The sequence below is a fragment of the Thalia democratica genome, chromosome 1 (assembly GCF_965202585.1).
Source record: "Thalia democratica chromosome 1, ktThaDemo2.hap1.1, whole genome shotgun sequence".
Lineage (NCBI taxonomy): Eukaryota > Metazoa > Chordata > Thaliacea > Salpida > Salpidae > Thalia > Thalia democratica.
Window position 1 is genome coordinate 57,353,200 of NC_139165.1, and position 24,407 is coordinate 57,377,606.

Consider the following 24,407-nt stretch of genomic DNA (forward strand, 5'->3'; position numbering starts at 1 on the left):
CAAATCTAGTTTAGCTTAAAGAGCTCATCAGTGCGTAAACTAAAATTCTGAAAATTGTATTTGAAAGTCTAGAAAATGAATTTTAATTTAGAGATTAGTTAGAATACTGATAAGTAAACAGAAATAAATTTGAAACAAAAACAAACTTTTACTATAAAAACAAGTTTGCAAATAGTCCTTCAACCTATTAACTAAAAACTACATTACTGATAAAAAAACTTAATATTATCTTATTAAAACAATAAGACTTTCAATTTTTTATTAGAAATTAATCACTTATAATTGACATATTGCCTGTACCAAGTACTTACTAGGAAAAAATTTAAAATTGAATGGTCTACTCTTTCAAAGTAAATCGTTTTGATTCAATTTTTTTTTTGAGAAATGAAAAACTGACAACTTTAATATTAGTAAAACTGAGGCTATAAAAACAATTGCTTATTAATAAAAAAAATCACAATTTTTCTATTCTAATCAAAAATAAACAAACCCTATTTTTTTTTTATAAACTCAGATATTTTAACTTACAAAAACTGATATTAAGAAATTTTTAAGTTTTTGAACTGACAAAAACAGATAATTTTCCAATTTTTTCAAAAACACTGACTTAGCCTGAAACGTACTAACCCTCTTTATACCTTTATATACTAAAGTAGCAAAGATTTTTAATTTAACAACTTAATTTAAACGAAAAATAGAAACTTACAAACGCAACGCTATAATTATGGATGATCATATTGACCTGGATTTTTTTTATTGAGCTACACACTAATCATGTTCTAACCAAATTTTAGTTTTTTTATTTGAAATAATTGTTTGATTAAATCAGGCTACCTCACACTATGGAAAAGAGTGTTTAGAATTACCAAAAACTAACCTGAGTCAATTAATTTTTAATCGTTTAGTCAATTTTATTTAATCGGTTAGTTTTATAAAATGTTAGCAAACTAATTTTTTGAGTAGCAGTAGTCACAAATTGGAAGTTTTAATACATAATTAAGCTAAAGTATTATGAAATGAACAAAAATAAATGTTAAAACTCTGAAAAATCTAAACAATAAGCATTATTTTAGTATTTTTTTAAAAATAAAGAAAAACTAGCCTAAGTTTTTTATAACTAGAGATTTATAAAACTTTTAAGCTAGCCTGATTTACCCTGATTAGCCTAAGTGACCTGAGATTGTGGTAACCATGTTAAAAACAAACATATTAAGTAAAATGTTTTTATTTTATTTTAGTAATAAAAATGTTAAGCACTCTTTCTTAAATCCATTTCTACGATGAAAACCACAGTCTACTATAAGCAAAACACCATTTCCTCTTAAAAAAAACAACACAATTTCATCCTTTTTTATGTTAATGTTTTTCTGTTTTCTACTAAAGCAACTGGTTAAATGCAAAAAAATTCTAAGTAATAAATTTGCAGGAGTAAAATAGTTTTATAACCCTAAATTATTTTTTTGGTACACAAATCAATAAAAACATGATAAAAGTGTACATAAGTTATTAAATTTGTAAATTTTAGAGGTACAAGGAGAAACAAGATAGATAAAAAAGCTGTATGATTTAAATTCATATAATTTAATATAAAGTTTGATCACGCGTATTCGATCTACAGCCACAAGATTTCGGTAGACTGAAACACGGGTTTCGTTTTCGTTGAAACTCATCAGTCAGTTTTCACAAGAACGAAACCCGGGTCTCAGTCTACCGAAAGCTTGTGGCTAATGATCGGATTGGTGTGATCAAACCTTATGTTAACTTAAGCTTGTCTCACAGTATAGGACAACTTTAGGCTCTGTAGACTTTCGCCAATGTTTTCGTTGGATATAAATAAGTTATACAATCACACAAGATTTCAACATAAACTGTTTTGTTCTTATGACTAATGCTTTTGTTTTGATTCGGGTTTTTTTGGTAATTGTCTGTAAACTTTAGCGAAATTAAAATGCTTGTATAAAGTATTGTAGATAAACAAAAATTAGGCTTTATTAAGAATGTACTAACAGTTAAGTATGCTTATTTGTGCTGTGTTGAAAGTGCGTACTCAAGCGAAAGTTGTTGAAAGTAATTAAATTTATTGCTATTTAGGATAATCATAAAGTACCTTAATTTTTGGATGCTTAATGAGTTAGATCCTTTATAAAAACAATAAATAGAAATCATTTGGAATGGAACGAATACAAATTTAAAAGGTAGTTCAAATCAAAGTAATATATTTTGGAGACATTTTTTAGTATAAGATAAAAGTAAGGCTCCAATAAATTTTTATTATTAAGTGGCAAATAATTTGTTTTCCCTTAATTTAGTATCATTTAAGATACTAACAAAACTATTTACAAGCCTTTTTTTTTGATAATCAGACATTTATAGTTGTGGTATTATTATCAATTACAATATAAAAACTTTGTTAAATTTATAATTAAAAAAAAACAAAATTAAAAAAATGCAAATTTCAAAAGTCTGTATTATATCAATTATGTTTCGTATGTCTGATTAATTATTTTGGTAGTACCTGAAATTGACTTAACTTTAATAATATACTTTTTATTCATTTTAAGTTATTTTTTGCATTGGATTTTATTACAAATTTAGACAGTTACTAAGTGCACTTAGTTCTAAAAATATTTTTTTAATTTACTTGACTTCAAGCGTTTACTTATATCCATAGTGTTTAAAAAGTTGAATTAAATTATTTCAAATATTTGGAGAAGCATAATAAAAAATAAACTATACGAACAAATAACATTAAGATGTAATAAAATATCTATTTGTTTCAAATATGCAGATCTTTTTATACAGAAAACGGTAAAAGCCACTCTCAAGACAAAAAGCTATGAAATTTATACACAACAGCAGTGTAGTAAAAGAGTAAATACAATTATCAAAAACAAAACTAAAAAATATTTTATCTACTTCAAACGGTTTTCATTTAGTCTCACAATTTTATCTTTTTCTTCAAAACATTGTTGTTTTCTTTTACTATAATCACTTTTTTTTAAACATTAATGCTTATTTTTATAACATATAACCTCTAATTAACCTATTTCTATGTGGAAAAGTGATAGCTTTGTGACATTGCGTTAAATAAATTTTTATTTATTAAGTTCTGTAATATTTAAAATAGATTGAGCAGTATACTCTATACAGTTAATATTTTTGTTTATTACTCTATCAATATTTTGTCAATAATATTTTAATTTCAAACTTTATAGCTAAATATGAAATTCATACCGAATTATTACTTAAATTTGTATATTTCAAAACAAACCAAAATTGCTGGTAATCGAAAAATAATCTTTCTTGTTATTTTCGTGTGATTGGGTCGAACGATTTTTGTGTTTTTCATTTAAACATAACTTCATGTCGAATAAAATCTATTCAAAAAATAATAATTATAATACATTTATATTTGAGGTTCTAAATTGAACAAAAATAGTTCTCAACTTATTTAAAAATAAAGAGTCATATATACAAGAATAGTTAGTATTTAAGATTTTTATTTGCAAAACTAAGTTTCACCATTTAAGGGATCTTCAGTTACAATTTAAATCTTATTCAAATAGATATTAGTTATTTCTAGATGAATAAGATTCCTAAAGGGTGAAACTTAGTTTTGCAAATAAAAATCTTGAATAATTCATCTTGTATAACTATAATACAACAGATAGTAAACACTTACTGCTAAAAATAATTTAAAACCTAAGAGAAACTTTTAAAGCATTACCTAATAATAATATGACTCGTTAATATTGATTTATTCAAAACATAAATTATATTCAAAAAACTAAATTTAATAAAACAAAACATTATTTTAATTCTTTCAAAAAGTTAACGTACTGGTTTTTTTGCATCATTTCTCTTATGTTTTTTCATTTTTTTAAGAATAGCTGTTTTCTTATTATCTACGTCTTTTTCGGATAGATATTTTTCTATTAGCTCTTCATCGTTAATAAAATTCTATGAAAATTATTGTCTATCCAAGTATAGTAGCTTATGTTATAACTTAATATTAATTATAGCTAATGATTTCATTTTAATAATGTTACTTAATTAATAATTTCCAAGTCTTTATATTTTAATAAATTGACTTAATGTAATATATACTTATTTGAAAAAGCGATCCTAACTTTACAACTTTAAAGTTTCAAAATCAAATTAATCATTAATGTATAAGTATAAAAGCTGTTTATAGATAAAAAAGTAAGTTTCAAGTATTTTAAATTTAAAATAAATACAAGTATACAAATAACTTACATCACTTTTGTTTTTTAAAAATTCGTTTTTTTCAGAAACTTTGTCTATAGTACCCTGTAATACTTGATCTTTTAAAGGTGATGAAACTAGGTTCTGAAAAAAAACTACATTTAAAAACTGCTTTTATTAAGTAACTCTTTACAACTCAATATCATATTGATGTACTGGTTTTTTCAAATGTAGCTTTTGGTAAGTTTTTGTAATGCAGCTTTTTTTCTAAATAAAACTTTAATTTAAACATAATGTTTTGGTTCTTCTTAATAGGCAGTAAATTATTTGAAAACTAAGTTTCTAGTAAAATAAGCTTTTTTTACTTGATTAATAAGTATTCTAATGTATTTTTTTTAATATTTTTCCAACAAAAATATATTTTTTAGTCTAATCGGAAGTCGAAAAAGACAAGGTACTTACGGTTCCATGATTTTTTTTGAAATAGACCTTATTTTATTTTTTATTTGTATAATTAAAAAATCTAAATTACCGAACAAAGATAATATGTTATTTTTTTGTAAACACTAACCTAGAGTACAGACTAACCTTAATACAGTAATTTAAAAGCACTTTTAGCTTATATGTACTAGATTTGTAAATAACAATATAGTAATGTTTGAAATGAAACTATTAATTAGCAATTTTCTCAGATGCGCTTTAACAAACTTCATCGAAACCTAAAGTTTCTAGAATAAGATATTTAGTTTCTTCAGATATGTGACAATGGGTTTGTTAAAGATGAACTTTCAACGGTTACATGACAATTCAAATTCGGACAACTCAAATTCTGACAATTCAAATTTAAAAAAATATATTTAAAAGACTATATCTCAAAAAATTATTTAAACTTATTTTGAATATTTTTCAAAATTTTTTAAAGTTACTAAAAATAACTATGTTTTTTACTTTATTTAAACCATATTTCAAATTATGTTTAATTTTTTTCGAAAAGAAAAAAATGACTTGTAGATATTGATATGACCTACATATGTATTTTTTATTTTTGACAAATATACATTACTTTTTAATTTGTGGCCGTTTGAATTTTTTTTCAAGAATTTGAATTGTCGGAATTTGAACTGTCCGAATTTGAATAGTCGTGCACCCACTTTCAACAATGCTTCATATAAACTTATTTATATGTTTGAAATTAAAAGCTTTTAAATCGTTTTGACACGTTAACTTTAAAGTTTTTGTAGACTAGTTATACTTGGTAGATGACGAAAATGCACGAAGGGCTTTTTTTTTGCATGGCGTCAGTTTAGCACGGTTTAGTTTTTTAATAATTTTTTTATTTATTATCACTGTTACCCCTAACCTTTATTATTGATAAAAGTATTTTATATTCCTTTTTTTTATATAATATCACTGTTACCCCTAAACCTTACCTTTGCAAAAATAATAATACTTAATGCTTTTTATATGCAACTCTATACAAACTAGCCATGGCAATTATTGATTATATTTTATATTGAAGAACAAATACATAATCCAAAATTAATTTAAAGAACATCATACTTTAAAAAAATACTTAAAATAAAAACAAAACTTTTACACATAAACTACATCTAAAAGACAGATGTTTTAAAAATTATTTAACTTAAAATGAGAACTAATTAATAGAACTATAAATCATACAACACTTGTAAAAAAATAACAATGTTTAATTTTTTTATAATAAACAATGTAAGTTATAGTTCATTTCAATTCTACATCTTAAAGGTTTTGACTCAAATCTCAATGCAATAAAACTGACACCTTTTCAACAGAAGCTTATGTATACTATCTCTCTCTCCATAATATTTTGTTACGTCAGGCGTTTTTGACTGTTCTTTTTTTTTAATTTTCTCCTTATCAAAACTCTACTTAAATTGTATCAGTATTTGCACTCGTCTTCTTTTTGGATTATCCCTTAAACACAAAACGGTTTATCAAAAACAGTTTAATATCCCGTTACACTTGGTTGATTGATTTTTACTTATGAGCAAAAGTAACTCTTCGTGCAAAAGCGTCTTTGTGCAAAACTGACTCGTGTCGAGTAGTATTATATGATTTGATAGTATCTTTATAAAACATGTTTGTCTTAAAAAATCATTCTCATTTTTATAAACTAAGTTTTCGTTTATTTTATTTACAATAAAATCTATTTGTTTTATTTTAATAACGTTTTGTAATTATTCTTGCCATTTTCAAGAGTTTCATTTCGTTTGTTTTATTAAATATTCGTATCTTTTTGTCTAAGTTGCTCAGGTTTTGATGCCCGAGTCCAACGCTTGCACAATAACAGTAATAGAATACGAGTTGATCTAAAGTACTAAATGTCTTAAATTTTTTCATAAAACTGACATATCTTCTTCCAAAGGTACAACTTTTAAAAACTATTATCAAATGAGATTCTGATAAAAAACAACATTTTAAAAAGAAAACTTATTAATATTTTAGACTATATTTCTTATTAACTAAGTCCTTAAGCTTTTAATACAAAACTAAATTTTATATTTTACTTTTTTTTCATCTGTTTTTTTTATCAAGAAGCCAACGTTAAAAACAAACCTTGATTGCTTGCCTCATGTCGATTATAACTTCATCTTTAGATATGTGTTTTTTTAAACTATTTCTAGTAAAGTGCAGTTCAGAAGTAGTTTTGTCTTGAAATTCATGTGCAGCAACTAATAGTTGAGCTAAAATCTGTAAAATTCATTCTAAGTTTAGTTATTTTTTTGAAATAATAAAAAACAAAAAACTAATGTTTAAAAGGCTTTTAATATTTAAATCAAAATTTAAGTTTTGGCTAAAATTACGATTAAATAAAAAAGCATGCATGTATAGTCATTAACGATTTTATAATTATAACTTTCCATAAAAGTTTAAAAAGCTACTAAAGGTGTTTATAAAACTTTTAAACTAATACGATATTATTTTTGTTGATTACTATATAAATACTTTATTTATGATATTGATAATTTTATTCGTTTTTTCAATTATTTAGTTGAGATTTATTTGTTACCTTATTTCTAATCAAAAACTATTAAATAAATCAGAGATTGCAGTTAATTTTTTTATATAATTTGCCTTGTTTGTTTTGAAAAAAAAAATTTTTGTATATTTATTCTATTTTGTATTAAATATTTTTATTTTAAATTGTTTCATCACAAATATTATTAATCGAAAATTATAGAAAATACTGTTAAAGTTATATAAATTTATATAATAGCTGTACAACGTCATTTCTGTAACAAATACATTTTTAGACAGAGTGTTTAGTAGTTTATCTAGTGTCATTAGTATATTTTTTATGATTTTGGTATAATAACATTTAAATGAATTATTGCACTCTATGTCAACAGTTAATAAACTACCAAAATTAAAACTATTACTAGTGACTTTCTGAATTTTTATTACGCTAAATTTCTTCAATATTTTTCTAACATTTTCTTTTTCAGAAGGTTTTAATTTTTCGTAATCCACATAGTAAAATTGATCGTTTGCTTCGTATTTAAGTACTTTTATTTCTTCATCGCTAATTAGATGTTCGTTGTCAATATTCTTAGAAGTTTCAGTTGAAAATGATGACCTTAGAAAAAACAATGAGTAAAAAATTGTTTAAATATGCCTCTTTGATAGTTAGATATACTTGCTTATTAATTAAAATTCTGATATTGTTTAATTATCTTATAACTTTTAAAACTAATTCAGTAATCAAAAAATTTATTATAATAAATAACAATACTATAATGGTTGTTTACCTTATAACTTTCTTAGAAGATGAAGTTTTGTTTCCTAAAATGCTTGGTAGAATTTTATAAGGCTGAGGCTTAGATAACAAACAAGTGTTAGTTAAGTTTGAATTAGTTTTTTTAGCAAGCAACAATTTGTCAGTAACATGACTCTTTTGTATAAAACCGTCAGTGAAATCTGAAAATAGTTTTTTATTGTTAGTCTATTAAAAAGTCAAAAGCTAGACCAAATAATATTCACAGAATTCTTAATTAATTTAAGTAAATAAAAGAGCTATCCCTCTTTGACACAAAATTTCCAGCCTAAGTCACAACATTTTGTTCAGATTCAGTATCTTGTTTTATGGACAATATTTGAAAAACAAAACTGTATTATTGTTAACACGCATAGTTTTAACTTATATTTGGTTTAAATACTACAAATTGTAAAGATAGTTGTTGGGAATTATAGCACAATTTTCATAATAGGACTGATGCAAAGTCATTAAAGTGAAAGTAAAAAAAAAATGTTTATGGTTGTTTTTGTCGTCCCTAAGGGAATAAAAGAAAATACTTAGGTCTTAGTTGATTCTGCTTGTGCTTGCTTACGAGTAGTTATTAAATTCAAAGCACTAATTGCTTTAGACATACAAAAAACAAAAACGAGAGCATATTAAGTCGACTTAAGTCAAGTCAACTTTTTAGTGACACAACAAAAACAAACAAAAGCTTCCAAAAACCATATGCAATAAATTGTAACACATTAAAATCTAAAAAAATATAAAAACCAAAAAGATAAATATCACTATTACTGTTTTTAAAATCTTTTAAATGCATAGAATTTTGACAAAAAAAAACTTAACTGAAAGCCTTGGAACTAAGCGTTTTTATAACAGAGGTATTAGTTTTTCTATTTTTACATATTGTATATCAACACTTTGAAACTCAGCCCCTTTAAAAAACTCATTTATTTTTCATATAAATTTCAGATATATTTTTCTTTTCTTACATACAGATTAGTATTTTGTTTTAATAGTATTGATTTCGCATACGAATTTAAAAGATGTCTTTTTACGTGGAAAAAGTAAATTTTTATTCTACCTTATTAAACAAAATAGACTATTCTAATTTAGATCTACCAAATCAGGCAAGATTTAGACTTTTTAGCTAAGATCTGGTCGAATCTCGATTTCAAAAGAAAAGCATAAGTAAAGTTTTTATTTTGAATAAACAAAACGTCTAAAATTTAGAAGTTAATCTTACTAGATTTATAACTAAAGTTCCCCTGAAAGACAAAAGCTCTAATCTAAGCAAATCATCAAGTACTAATTAATCTACAACACTTTTACAAATTGTAATTGACCTATTATGTAAAGGTTTGAAACTATTGGCAAGCATATTAGCTGCCTGCTGTAGAAGTTAAACAAGCGTTTGCTGAACAATCTAGACTCTGTAAGCTTTTTTTTACTCGAACCTATTATGCAATTTTTTTATAAAATAAATAAAAGCATGTTTTTTAAGCAATCTTTTTTTGTCATTAAACTTTCTTCTTTTTATGACACACAAACACTTATATTTACTTTTTGTTATTATCTTTAAAATTTTTATGGAAATTTTGGTTGCCAATTCAATTATCCTAAAATAATTCGAACAATTTTCTAACTAAGTGGTCGACAGCATTTAGTAAAGTGCTAAATTTTTGAAAATGATTTTTCGGGTAGTTTTGTTAGAAGATTTAATTAAAAGCAACAATAAATTTTAAAAACAAAAAAGCAAACTTGTAATACAATTATCTTAAAATAAGCAATACTGTTTACTGAAAGTGAAAATCAAATTAAAAAAACTTAATTTTGATTATTTTTGCAAGTTGTTTTAATCTAAAAATACATTGCAAATCAACAAATCTTCTTTAAAAACGTTGATGATTTTTTATAAAGTTTTGTATGTGAACTAGTTTAATTATTAGCATTAAAAAAAATTAGGTTATAACCAAATTGTAGTCGTAGTGTAGTTTAGAAAAAAAAATATTATAAAAGTTTTAATTATTAGGCAGCATGAAATTGAACTAAATTACAAGTCTGACAAGATATTGATCTAAAAGAAGATTATTTCTTAGATTTAACCGAGTTTTCAAATTAAAAGGCCAAAAAGCCTTATTTTTTCTTCCATTTTATAAAAATTAAAACTAGCATAAAAATATTTTAATCAAGTAAACTTGCATAACTAGAAAACACAGCACATAAAGTACAGTTTAATGAACGATAAAATAAAAGCGCACAAAAAGTTTGGTCTAAGAACCTGGTGTATAAAACAACCTTTCGGTTATCAATTCGTAAGCATCTTCCTTTAAAAATCTATTACGAGCTAATAAAAAAATTCTTTAGATTAAAAGTTTTAAACGTTAATTTTTTAGAATAAAAGTTCATAAGCCTAAAAGTTTAAAAAAATAAGATATAGCAGTAAAAAAACGTTTTTAAACCTATAAAAAATAAATTTAACTTAAATAATAAAATAAAATAAACAATCTTATTAGCAAAAATGAAAATACTTGAAAGATGGGTTTCAACTTCTTTAAAGAAGATAAAAGTAAAATACGATATAATATTATGCTTTATAGTTAAACTACTAGTTTATGTTTGATAATGTGATTAAAACAGTTAAAGAAACTATTTTTGAACGGTAAAAAAAAATTAAAAACCTGTCATTAAGTTTTCTGTATCACTAAATACTCTTATTAGCTTATTTAGTATAGTTAATTTAGTGATCTACCGGATCCGGTTCCGAACCTTTTTTTCTAATTTAAGATCCGACCGGGTCCGGTTACGGATCCGGGTTCTAAATGTTTTAAGTTCTATGTACTTTCAATAGAGAACAAACTTATAAAATTTGATTATTATAGTACCATTAATTAGTAAAATAGTTTAATACAAATATTTTGTTAAAAAAAACACAATGCTTTTGTCCGAATACTGTTTTTAAATATTAGAAGAAAGAAAATTGTAAAATAAATCTACTTGTATGAAATTTCTGTTTAAATGTTAAATTTCAAGCTACTTATACGACTAAACTTGATTTTTGTACTTTGTATGACGTCAAAGAAAAATAAATAAAGTGTTACATTGTTTTAAAAAATAATGAACTTTATTTATTTTTTTAATGATAGGCTTTACCTAATACTTTTGTTGAGAAAATTTTTAACTATAAGATATACGATAACTTTTTTAGCAAATGTTTACATAAATAAAAATAAGTAATTTAGTAAATTACATTTACTCATATCAACCCCATTAAGCTACAAAGAAACCTAATCTTGTTTTTTCAAGTTGTGATGAAGAAATAAAAGTTTTTCGCCTGTTTTTGGAAGCAATCGATTTCGCTTTTGTTCGTACAAGTTACCAGCCTCTGAAAATAACCTTTCATTATTAACAGAAGATGGTGCTGCCGAAAGATACTTCTTGCAAACCTGGCAAAATGTGTGTATTTTTTCTTGTTTGAATTCCACCAAGACAAGATTTCAGCTTCTTTAACTGCTTCAGCAGATAAATTTTCTTCAGCCCAAAAAAAACTTAATTTCTGTCTCAATCTCTTGATCAACTGAATCTTGTTGCTCACTTTTGTGAGTGTTTGCACTTGTATCTGACTTAAATGTAGAAAAGAACAACAAAAAATTTTCGGAACATTATTTTTAGGTGGTTGAGCTTAAGATTTATTAGGCGGTACTAGAGGGACTTGAGCACTTTGACTAGTCTCACGACAACTATATTTTTTTTAATTCTGATTTCAGTAGCCAAAAAATCTTCTATTTGAGATTAGCATAAAAAAAGTCAAGTCGATACCGTGGATCAACAGCTGCTGTGAGTAAAAACAAGTCGTTACCATGAAGGTTTATTCGTGTTCTGTTAATAGTAGTATAAAACCTTCTTTCGAAAGCCTCTTTTATATTTTCTGCCAAGGTTGCCAAGGTTGTTGTAGAATTCATTTGATCTGGTTGACTATAAGTATTTTGATTAAACACTTTTTTAGTACTGCTGCATGCGGGATTACACTTGACAGCAATGCGTCATTTTTAGAAAAACTGATGCGTTACTATTTAAAAAGGTTCGAGCAGTTCATTAAGGAAGCGGGTGCACGACTATTGAAATTTGAACAATTCAAATTCTTTAAAATAAATTGAAACAGCCACAAACAAAAAAGTAATACGTATATTTGTCAAATATACAAAAAAAAATATGTAGGTCATATTAATATCTACAAGCCTTTTTCTTTCTTTTTGGAAGACATTAAATACTTTTTGAGATATGGCTTACATAAAGTAAAAAACATAGTTATTTTTAGTAATTTTGAAATATCTTTAAAATTATTTTAGATTTGGAAAAAAAAATGGCTTGTAGGTATTAATAAGATCGACATATGTATTTTTATATTTTTTTAAAATTTATATTAACTATTGAGATAATGTATTTTAAATATTTTTTTAAGAATTTAAATTGTCGGAACTTGAGTTGTCCGAATTTGAATTGTCTTGTAACCAATGAAGCTAACAAGTTTCCATTCACCAGCTATAAGAATAATTTTGGGTTTAAACTTGTGTTTAGACACGTAGTTCTGGACACTTGTTTTTAATACTTCTATACTTTTCAGAATAAGGTAGGTTTAATTCCACCTTGTTTCAACATCTTGCAAAAGTAGCAAAGCTTTTGCGTTGACACTGATGAACCTAAAGTGACCTGGACTTTTTTAGTTTCTCGTACGCAGTAAAAGAATGGTTAAAGTCGCCAACTGTTTGACGGGTCTTGGCTGTTAACACACTTATGTTATTTTCTGAATACAGTGAATCTTTAATTATCAGTTGAAGCGTGTGAATAAAACAGGGTGATGAAGAGGATTCTAAGACAACATACCAGCCTTGGTGTTAAATGCGTTGTTGCACAGAAATTTTTGTTTAACAATTGCTGCCTCTTAAAGTTTTAGTAATCAAACATTAAATGAGATGTATTTGTAGAGTTTTTACATTGTTTAATATAACTATATTAGAACAAATTAGTTAAATTAAAATTGTAAAGACTTAAGAAATTGAAACACATCAAAATTTAATTATATGTTTTATATTAACAAAAGAAAATAATTTAACTTTATAAATTTTATAGTCATTAGTAGAATCTAATCTGCGAGAAACTTTAAATTAACAATTCACTATTTTTATTCTAATGGATGTATGTATCTGTATGTTATTAACATCAAATAGTTGAATTATTTAAGTTTTTATTAGTCTGTTTCGCTTGACTAATTACATTTATATTAGATATTCAAAACAAAATAATATAAGCATATAAAACTAATAGAAGTTGTACGAGGAAAAAAAAGTCTTTCTAAAATAGCTGGATACGGTACCAGCCAAATGACAGCTAGTACCCGGCCGAATCCGGATCAAAGCAAAATATGGCCGGTTCCGGATGGATGTGGTAGATCACAATTTTTAATGTTACTATCTATTCAAAACTACATTAATGACCTTAAGATTAGTTTTTAAAACATACACTAATAATTTCGTTTATGTAAGTTAAACTAACCGTTGTACAAACTGCACCAGGTGGATATATACTGATTTGGACTTAGACCTAGGCGAAATAGTTGACTTGTATTTTTATACGGGTGAACAAATTTCAAAAAAATGTTTTCGTCTGAGATTTAAATAAAAGGATAATAAATATATCTTATATAATATAGTTTAAATTTTAACATTTAGAATTTAGATGCATATAATTTTCTAATTCATTAGCAATTACGTTAAAATAAACACATTTGCAAACAAACGTACAAACTGTTTTTCATTATATTCAAAAATAAAGCGTGTTTAGTTTACAATTTTTCAGGATAGTTAGAACAATTCTTTAAAACAAAATAATTTTTAAGCCAAAAAGACTGTTAAAATTCAATTAAAGAAATTATTAAAAGTCAAACTTAAAAAAAATTTTAAATAAAATTTTATAAATTGTTAAATTAGTTATCAAAATTCAGTTTCAGACCAAGACTACTCGCTCTTATTTCACAATAACATCATTCGTTTAATTTTTAAAGTTTAAACTTGTTTGTAAAAGTAAATAAATGTTTATAAAAAACTTATATTGCTAAATATATAAAAACTACAAATATAAAGAAGATGTCTTGTATTTATGATTAACTTTTGCAGTTCAAAGTATAAATATTTTTTTAAATTTTCTAAACTCGAGTTCATGTTTCAGATGATTTTATTGCAATTAAAACTTGTATTTAGGTTTTAAAATCATATAAGTACCTTTTCTTACATGTTCTGATGTGTTACCATATTTAAGAATTTCTAAACTCAAATCGTTGCAAGTATTAATTAAATCCAAACAAGTGTCGTCAGCTTCCTGTTTATTAATTAATTTAAGTATGAACATTTTTAAACACATCATTTTAATAAGTTATTAGACAGTTTCAGTAGCTTAGTCAGACAATAGTTTAGTTTTTACTAAAATAGCTGTCAAGTGAAAAATTATTCTAAATTTTATTCATGTACTTATCTAGTTTAAATTAACAAAAGCTTAAACATAACTAGATTAAAATATACCAATATCAAAAAAAAAAATTACGAAAAAGAGTAATCAAAAAAGGTTTACTTTTTTTTTATTTGCTTGATTCTAAATACTATTTAATTAATAGGTACCTTGTTTTTTTACATTAATTATATTAATTTTCAAGAGTACACGCTATCTGATTAAAAATAAATATAATAAAACTTAGGTTTTAAGTATATTACTTTGCTTTAAAAAGTATTTAAAGTATAGACATATAATCTTCATAAGAGAAGCTAAGCTGCAAGTTCTAAATTTAATATTAGTACAAAAATACTAAAAACTCTTTATTTTTCAAAACTTTATTAAAGTTTAAATACATTATATATATTTTAAAACTGATGTTTAAATTACTATGTTTACATTAAAGAAAGAAACTATTTTTCTAAAATTTACAAAAAAACAACACATTAGTTTAAAGTCAATTTTGTGGAATGAACTTTTAAATAGATAAAAGTATATGAAGTAATCTTCTTTCAACTTTACTCTAAAACTCTTTTAATAACCTTAGATACGGAAATCTAGTTGTAATTATAACTATATTTGAAAATAGGTTAAAAATCGAATAATAAGAATGTTGAATTTCTCTCGTGTAAATCGGTGTTAGTTTTGGTTGAAAATTACCAAGAGCTGATTAGTTTTTATTTTTTATAAAAGTTACTATGATAAATATATATTAAAATCTATATTTAGTTGGAAAAATTTATTTTATTGCAAATTGTTATAAAAGTTAAAGTGTTAAAATAGAGTAACTTAAATATATTTTAATAATAAAACTTTTATTATAGCTTTTGGTGGGATTAATCAATTAAAATATGCGTACTTTTCAGTATATAGTTTCATATATTATAATTAAAATAATTAATCGTGTTTATAATAATTATTTCAAATATATAATACTATGTAGTTTTAAAAAAATTAAATAAAACGACTATACTTTTAATCTGATAGATTTAGTTTTTGAAGTTTTCTTCCAGTTGTTTTTCAAAGCTAAATCTTCAGAAAACAAAATTAAAGCACCTAAAACAGTTAAAAAACTAATTTCAAAATATTTATCTAATTAAAGTTTTTAGTTGCTTACTTTTATTTAATATAGGATCTAAAATGATATAAATAAATGAGATATTACAATAAAATACAAATTCGAGTCTATCTTTTATTATAAAAAATTAAAACTATTACAAATAAAATAACGATTACGATATATAAACAAGAAAAGTTAAATATAAAACATATTTAAATTCAAAAGTAGATGAAAGATTAAAAAAACAAACATTTCGCTTCAAAACATTTTTTATTACATTTTAAGTGAAAATACTTATTTTTAAACGACATACTTTCTTCAAAATATTAAGATATCATACGAACTAACCCTTTCTAGTTATAAAAGTCTTATGGACCGGGATAAGGTTGCTATCATTTTTTATGCTTTGTAGATGTTGTTTAGTCTGTAGACAATAAAATCAGTTAAATACATGTGAAACTTATTTAAAATTAATGTAAGTTTAGCTCGTATCTAGTTTCACGCTCACTTTAGTATCTTTTTTATAAATAACCTTTATTAAATTTATTATTGAAAAAAAATTAAAAGTCCTGGACAGATTTTGGTCAAGTTACTCAAATAAAAAGCTTTCAAGTTACAATTTAGAACACTTTTGCTTAATATGCTATACTTTGATTTCTTTTGCATTGAGTGATGTAGTCAGTATTTTTAGTGGAAATTTTGCTAAAATTTATAAACTCAGGAGTCATATTCAGTTGAATAAACAAGTGTTGTAAAACTAATAAGCTAACTAATAAAAATTCAATATTATATTTAGATTTATTTTTAATTAAAATCAATTTTAATTTTTCAGAAAATCTTAACGTTCACCGTTCTAAGACTTAATTTGCCAACTCAATGCGGTTTTACACTTTTTTATTTCAAACATAATGTTTTCTATTAAATAAATCATTTTCATATAAATACTAGTATAAATAAATAAAAAGAATTTTATGAAGGTAGTCTGCCTTTTTTATTTCTGACAGCGTTGAATATTGTGATCTACATGTAATAAAGTTGGTTTAAAAAAACTTATAATTTGTTTGAATAAAAATTGAAAATGCTTATATAATTAAAGAAGGATCTCTGTATCTGTTGCTTTTTGTTTTTGTAAAAGAATTGAGACAGTTTTTTATATGTTTTTTTTTAAACCATCTTTATTTCATGTACAAATAAATATGTATTGCATCATTGTTAGCAACATTTTATGGTTTATGCTAAAAACACTTTATACCAAAGAGTAGTCCTTACTGTTGATTGGGTTAAAATGACATTGATCCAATTTAGATTTTAACAATTAATACGACATTTTTAATGTAGCTGAAATACTAGAAAAAATTTATTTATTAAGTTAGTATTTCTTTTGTTTAAATTCTTAGTAAGTCTTTTACTTCGTTGTGTAAAAATGTTGAATAGTTCAATCTTTAATACAATATAAAACTAAAAGTAGCTCCTTATCAACAAATTTAAATAGTAAACTGTGTAGGTGTATTTTCCTTTTATTTTGTTTACATGATTTTTCTTTTAATAACTGATGTGATATGTGTAGATGTTGAACCACTAACGTTTACCACTAGTTAGCTTAAAGAGTAAATTATTTCTGTGCGCGGTTTTAGCTTTTAATCGCTACGTCATAATTAATAGAGTTAACAAATTTTTAAGTAAAAGTAATTTTAGTTTAGTGCCTGGCGCGGTATGGTTCTGAAAGTAACATCTCTGGTAACGTGGATTGTTTTTATTGTTCTAAGTTGATTTATTTTGTTCTTGATGTTTTTTTATTGGTGTATCTGGTATTTATTTCAATAACTGAAAAACCAACCTTTAAGAAAATAGCTAATTCATAATATCAAGTGATTTTAAAATATAAAGAATATTGATAGTCTAGGCTTGTTTAATAAGTTGTAAGTGACTTGACTATAAAGATAAAAGCATCTCTGTAATCTAAGTTTAGTAAAAGTTATAAGCTAGAATATAAGTGATTATTGTGTTTATTAGTAGTATAAAATTGTTATTAGGCGCAACCAAAATCAGTTCAAGATTTCAGTAAGTTTGATGTTGGAGTTTTTTTAAATGATCTTAGAAGGAACTTGGGTAAATTGAAAATGAGTATTACAAAAGGTGAGGATATAAATGAGTGTTGGGATGAGTTTGAGAGTGTGTTTGGTAGCACAGTGTTTTATCATGCACCAATTAAAATTTTAAATAAAAAAGATCAAAAACTAAAAGCTAAACCTTGGATTTCAAAGGGGATTATTGTTTCAATTAAAAAGAAAAATCTAATGTTTAAGTCTGCCATCAAAGATAAAACAAAAAAAATTTCAATTACATTCAAAAAATATAGAAATATTCTGAATCGAGTTATTGAACGATCTAAAATACTTTACTTTAAACAGGTTGTAAACAAAAACAAAACAAACAGTAAAAAGTTGTGGAAAATAATTAACAATATTGTTGCTACTAAGTCTATCTCTCATTCAAAAATCAATGGTGTGCTTGATGTGCATGGTAATGTTGTTGTTGAACCAAAAAAAATTGGTAATGTTATGAATAAAAATTTTGTGTCAATTGCTGATGATTTAATAAAAAAAAGAACACATGTTGCTTGTGATTATGATGAGTTTTCAATAGGTTCTGTAAAAAATGGTTTTGTTTTTAAGAATATATCAGCGAGCGAAATTGAAAATTATATTAAAACAATGAACCCTAACAAGAGTGTGCGTTCTGATGTCCCTAGTATTCGTTTTGTGAAGCTTAGTGCAAAAATAACTTCTCCCTACCTTTCTATGTTGTATAATAGTTGTGTTGAGTATGGTGTGTTTCCTAATTCTCTTAAACATGCTGAGGTAGTGCCGATTTATAAAAATGGTAAAAAAAACAATGTAAATAATTATAGACCTATTTCTCTTTTGTCTCCTTTTTCTAAAATTTTTGAGTCATTGGTGTGTGAGAGACTGAGTGGTTATTTTCTGTCAAATAATTTACTGCACTGCAAACAATATGGGTTTAGAAAAAATAGTACGACTGAGTTAGCAGTAAATCAGATTGTTGAGGAACTAATTGAGGCTGGTGAAAAAAAAAAGGTAAATTGTTCTGTTTTTTTGGATCTTGCTAAAGCTTTTAACACTGTTAACCATAAAATTCTAATATCAAAACTTAAATGTTATAATATAAAATGCTCAATGTTAAATTTTATTGAAAGTTATTTAAAAGATAGAAGTCAGTCTACTGTTGTAAATAATGTTGTTTCTGAGCGTGAAATTTTGAATGTTGGGATACCTCAGGGTTCTTGTTTTGGTCCATTGTTGTTTCTTGTATATATAAATGACATATTTTCAGCTACAAATATTAAATTGAGATTGTTTGCAGACGATGCTTGTCTGAGTTATCAACAATGTGATATTGACCATGTTAATGTTGTTATAAATATGGAGTTGAAGAAAATTGATGAATGGCTGTGTAAAAATAGATTGTTTATTAATTATTCAAAGACTAAGTTTCTGCTGTTTAATAGAACTGCAAAAAAGAATGAATTCAGTGTTAAGGTAAATGGTTTTGTGATTGAGCAGAGTGAAAATATTAAATACTTAGGTGTGGTATTAGACGATAATTTAAATTGGAAGGCACATTTAAAGTACCTTAAGTCTAAGCTTTCAAGAAGTTGTTTTATGATGTCAAAATTGAGATATTATTTGGATACGAGTACTTTGAAAATGGTGTATTATAGTTTGTTTTATCCTCATATCCTGTATTGTATATCTGTTTGGGGTGGTGCTGCTAGTTGTCATTTGAAACCAATTGTTTGTATGCAAAAAAGAATTGTAAGATATGTTTGTCGCGTACCTGCACTGACTCCTACAAATTCATTGTTTTTTAAAACTGGTATACTGAAATTTAATGAGGTGTTTAATTTGCAAGTTTGTAAGTTGATGCTGAATACTTTGAGAGGATATGAGGTTGACCACGGTTGTTTTACTCCAGTAAGTATGGTTCATACACACTATACAAGACATTCAAAAAGTAATAATTTTGTTATTGAAAGACCTAGAACACAACTTGGCCTAAACTCCTTCAAGTATTTGGGCCCTAAGTTGTGGTCTAGTGTTCCAGAAATTTTTAAAAACCTAAAAAAAGATCAGTTTAAATATAGTTACAAAAAATTCTTTTTGAGCCAGTATACTGAGTAGGTTTAGAGTGCTGTGGTTGAATATTTTGTGTTGCATGCAGATTTTGATTAATTGCTTTTGGTTGTTATTTTTATCTGTTTCTCTTATTATATGTATGGTCAATTTTGTTTGTGTCTACTCTGATCATGATTGGCTGGTTTTGGTCTGTTGATGGGGAAATATATTGTATGGTTGTGCGTGATTGTTTTTTTTTTGCTACTATCCAGTTTTTATTATATTTTTGTTATATTTATTTGTTAGCTGTATATATTAATTAATATTGCATAAATATAATTTTTTTTTTCTTCTTACTTTTATTAGACTAAAATTAATTCCACCAATACAAGTTTCAGAATCTACATTTTTCTTAATAGTTTTTGTTTAATTTTTATTTATTTTTTTTTTTCTAATTTAGCTTAATTTTTAGATTTTTTTTTCTGAGTACCATTTCAGTAAATTAGTTAATTATCAAGCTTTAAGATAGTTATTTAATGCTAATGTATTCATTATAATACTAGTTTTATGCATTTGCTCAACAGCTGATTGTGAGTTCTATTTGGTGGCAGTGATCACATGATTGGATTGTTGGTGTGATTTTTTGTTGTAGCGCCGGTGAACACTTACTTGGGGATTTGAGCTTCATGATTTTCCCACACTTTGTGGTTTTTAGTGTTGAGATTTTAGCCTTGTGAGTGTTCTCCAAATGGCGTGTCACCAAGGGCTTTTTATTTGTTTAAAAGATAGTTTTTTGTTTATTTTATTTTTGGATAGTTAAAGTTAAATATTAATGGGGCAGGTAAAATTACATATGATGTAACACACTCACTTTTCCCCAGAAAACGTTTATCGTTGCAAGGGGTAGAGTTTGAGACTGATGTTTTTTTACCATAAAAAAAACCTTCTAATACATTCATAAAGTTACTGGATTCAATATGAACGTAGTTTACGGCGAGTCCAATACCAGCCAACCTACTTGGTACTGGAATATTTATAAGAAATATAGATACAAGACTCTTTTTTCTAATGCCAACCCCGAGCCAGTATCACACAGTATCAGCTTTCAAAGTGTTTGCCTTGATAACGACTGACAGCAATATCAAAAAAAAAAAGTTGTTTTTTGTATGATTTAAATATATGTCTTTTTCACAAAAGTTGAATAGAGAACTGTGACAGTTGTCAATCAAAAAAAATATATATGCATAATTTTATATTTAAATTAGTGATGTTAAAAGCTTTAAATCAGTGCTTCCCAAAGTGGGCCAAGTGGCCCTCTTGGGGGCTATGACAGATACTTAGAGGGCCATGGGCAGTAAAGGAGCCACAGGGAGGCCATGAAGTCATAAATTGAAACTTACACTAGCTATTCTTGAGTTGCAGCTGAAAAGCAATAAAAAAAGGTTTTAGGGGTTTTTAATGGTAGTTTTTGAGTAATCTTGTTGAAGGGGGCTATGGCTTTTTTAATTTCTTTAAAGGGGCCATTTGCAAAGAAGTTTGGGAAATCATGCTTTAAATAGATACAGAATTTTTTTCTGGAAATACATTGATCTTAACCTTTACGGTTTTTTCTAGTTATACAGTTTTAAACAAGTCGTGGACAAGACATTAAAAGGTATCCGTGGTGTGCGACTCGATAACCGAAAGGTTTTTTCGTGCACCAAGTTTTAGGACAAAAAATTTTGAGGGCTTTTTTGTGTCGTTCAATAAACAACATAATACGCTTGAGTTTATCATTATAAGCATTAATTTATATCAATTAAAAATACCTTTTTTTTTCTAAAGTTATTCTGAGTTAAGTGCCATATTCTGCTTGTTTTTCTATTAACGTATTTATCTTTCTAAAAGTATAGGATTTTAGAGTTTTTTTTATTCTAGCTTTGAAATCTTAAATAAATTATGTATAGCTCTATAACCGAAAGGTCTTTCTTTACATCAGATTCATCGATTATATTTTTGAGCGTTGATTACCTTGTAGTGTTCAATAAACTATATATATGTTTCTACTTAGTTAAGTTTTATACACCTTTTATTTCTATTAATTACAAACTAAAGGTAAACTTACATAGTAACTGTTTTCTAGGTTAAAAAAATAGTAGTCATCTTCTTCGAAAAGAACATCTAACTTTTCATTTTCTTCGTTATTTACCTTTAAAAATGAAAACTATTCAAGTAAGTAAAACTTATAATAAAAAGGGAATCTATGAAAAATTATAACAAAAACAATAAGCAAAACAAAAGTTTAAAATAAGATATTTAGATCAAATTCTAAAGGATACCAATAAAAAGTTTTACCTACCCCCCCCCCCGGCTTGGTCTTTTTATGGGTATCTTTTTGCTGCAACTCGGATACCCATAAAAAGACCGACTAGTTTTTTTATAACTTTGTACAACTACGTCATAATTAGTCTTAAATTTTTTTATATCAATATTAAAAACTGTTTAACATTTCATTTTACTTTTGAAAAAGTATGAAAGATAAGATTCGAAAAGCTCTAAGTTTTACAAAACTTTTTTAAATGAAAAATAATAATGCAAGTGGTACTTAGCAACAACAAAATTCCTTCCGTCAATAGAAACCATATGCATATGCTGGGAACGGGTCACTTTTGCACGAGCGTCACTTTTGCACCAAAGGTCACTTTTGCACGAGGGGACATTTTTGCACAACGACTCTTTGCACGAGCGTCACTTTAGCACGAGGGGACACTTTTGCACGAGGGGACACTTTTGCACGGCGACTCTTTTGCATGAGCGTCACTTTAGTACGAGGTGACACTTTTGCATGGCGTCACTTTTGCACGGCGACTCTTTTGCACGGAGGGTCACTTTTGCACAAGGGAAAATTTTGCACGGCGTCACTTTTGCACGGTCGTCACTTTTGCACGCAGGTTCATTTTTGCACGGCGACATTTTTACACGTTAAAATGTTTGCACGACGTTGCATTTGCATGGCGAAATTTTGCAAAGCGTCACTTTTGCACGGCGTTATATTTTCACGAATATAATTATGAACTGCGAAAATCTTAAACAATCAGTCAAATTTGAACAGAACTTCACTTTTACACGCTTAAAATTTTTATTATCTTAAATAAAAATTTAATTTTTTATTTTTAAATTTAAATGATATTCGCTTTTAAACGCAAGTTGTTTTGAATGAATAAAATTTGGTAGATTTTTAATGAAATTTTAAAGTAAACTTTTTATGTATTTATTGTTGCAAAAAATTATATTATAAACTAAGTTTCGGTCAAAGACCTCGTCAGTGCTAAAATAAAATTCTTAAATAAAAGTCTTTATTTTAAGTTCTACGGAGAACAATATAATTACGTACCACAATTCATTAATTCAATTTATAATCTAAATAAAATAAACTAGATGATTAACTACAATAAACTAAAATTTTTAATTTTAAATAAAAACAATTTTGAATACTTTAAATTAAAATAATCTGAATCTCGTGAATTTTTAAACAGAAAGATAAACTCAATTTAGTAAGGCTTTAAAACACGAATCTTGAGTATCATTTTTTACTTATATTCTCTTGATGTTAAAATTAGCATTATATAGTTGTTAAACAAATATTTTAAATTTAGTTTAGTTTTAAACAATTGCTAAATTAAAAAAAACATTTAGTTAATTTATGAAGTGTAAAGGTATTTCAGATTTTACTTGATGTTTATTTTTCAGTTTATTTTTTAATTTAGCGTGAGAATAAAAAGAGCAATATAATAGCGCATTTTCTAGGCCTGTGATTATTTAATTACTATAATGTTGTATGATCATGATGAGCCAATGAGAGAGTAACATTTGGAAGTTTGAACTAACGTTTAAAGAAAATATACCATATTAGTCTTCAACCACTCCTACATTTCAATAATGAGGCTTCGCAGAATTCTTTTTTTTTTTATCGCTCAATTAAAATATGGAACAAACTTACAAATGAATTAGTTTCTTGCAAAAACTTCAAAGAATTTCGATTAAATTTAAAAACGTTTTATAAAAATTATATTTGTCTGAGTAAAATTAATAAGTAATTTTTATCAACCGTTGATTTAATTTTAAGATTTAGCTTAGTTTATTGTTCAACTTTATTAGCAGCACCTTTACTCTATTAATAATGAGTCCTTTTTCAATGTATTTAATGATTATTCATCTGGCCGGTCTATTGTTAATGTCCTTGGAGCGTTAGGTTTTTATTTTGTTGTTAGTCAATGAATTTAAATATTTGACGTTGATCGATAAGCGTAAATAATCAAAGATCTTCTACATCAAAGCGTAAATAAGTATAAGTTTGTGGTTTAAATTCTGCTTTTTATGTCAACCTATAAATTTTATATTAAATTATGTTTACATCTTTGTTTTAATAATAAAATTTTGTGTTAATTTTATTTTTTCTTTATGTGTCTTTCAATGGTCTAGGTTTTGATGCCTAGGTCCATTATAAACTTTGTATAATAGATTTAATTAAAACAAAAAAAGCATCTAAGTTAAGCATACAGAAAATTTTACAACCAAAGTTTATTAAGTTTGAAAACAGTAAACATACTTACATGACCAATTCCTTTGGCAAGCTGAGATAAAGAAAGTTGTAATTTTGACATTAGTTTCTTTTGAGAACCATATTTTATACAAAAACTTCTTTGAA

The 24,407-nt window shown here is 25.6% G+C and overlaps 1 protein-coding gene across 2 annotated transcripts in view; it reads right to left on the bottom strand.

Annotated features, from left to right (window-relative positions):
* Positions 1 to 24,407, bottom strand: part of LOC145849264 (uncharacterized) — a 48,602-nt gene extending 24,195 nt beyond the window's left edge. The window contains exons 1-12 of one of the 2 annotated variants that reach the window (XM_082954412.1): positions 24,313 to 24,407; positions 21,825 to 21,908; positions 15,933 to 16,008; positions 15,498 to 15,580; positions 14,260 to 14,356; positions 13,535 to 13,582; positions 7,995 to 8,163; positions 7,678 to 7,822; positions 6,802 to 6,936; positions 4,258 to 4,350; positions 3,841 to 3,960; positions 3,272 to 3,377 (exon numbers count right to left, since the gene is read on the bottom strand). In XM_082954412.1, coding sequence (XP_082810538.1) covers positions 3,272 to 3,377; positions 3,841 to 3,960; positions 4,258 to 4,350; positions 6,802 to 6,936; positions 7,678 to 7,822; positions 7,995 to 8,163; positions 13,535 to 13,582; positions 14,260 to 14,356; positions 15,498 to 15,580; positions 15,933 to 16,008; positions 21,825 to 21,908; positions 24,313 to 24,363 — 1,207 coding nt within the window. In that variant the 5' untranslated portion in view covers positions 24,364 to 24,407. Of the gene's footprint in view, positions 1 to 3,271; positions 3,378 to 3,840; positions 3,961 to 4,257; positions 4,351 to 6,801; positions 6,937 to 7,677; positions 7,823 to 7,994; positions 8,164 to 13,534; positions 13,646 to 14,259; positions 14,357 to 15,497; positions 15,581 to 15,932; positions 16,009 to 21,824; positions 21,909 to 24,312 lie in introns of both variants that reach the window. The other variant, XM_082954411.1, reaches the window with a different exon arrangement.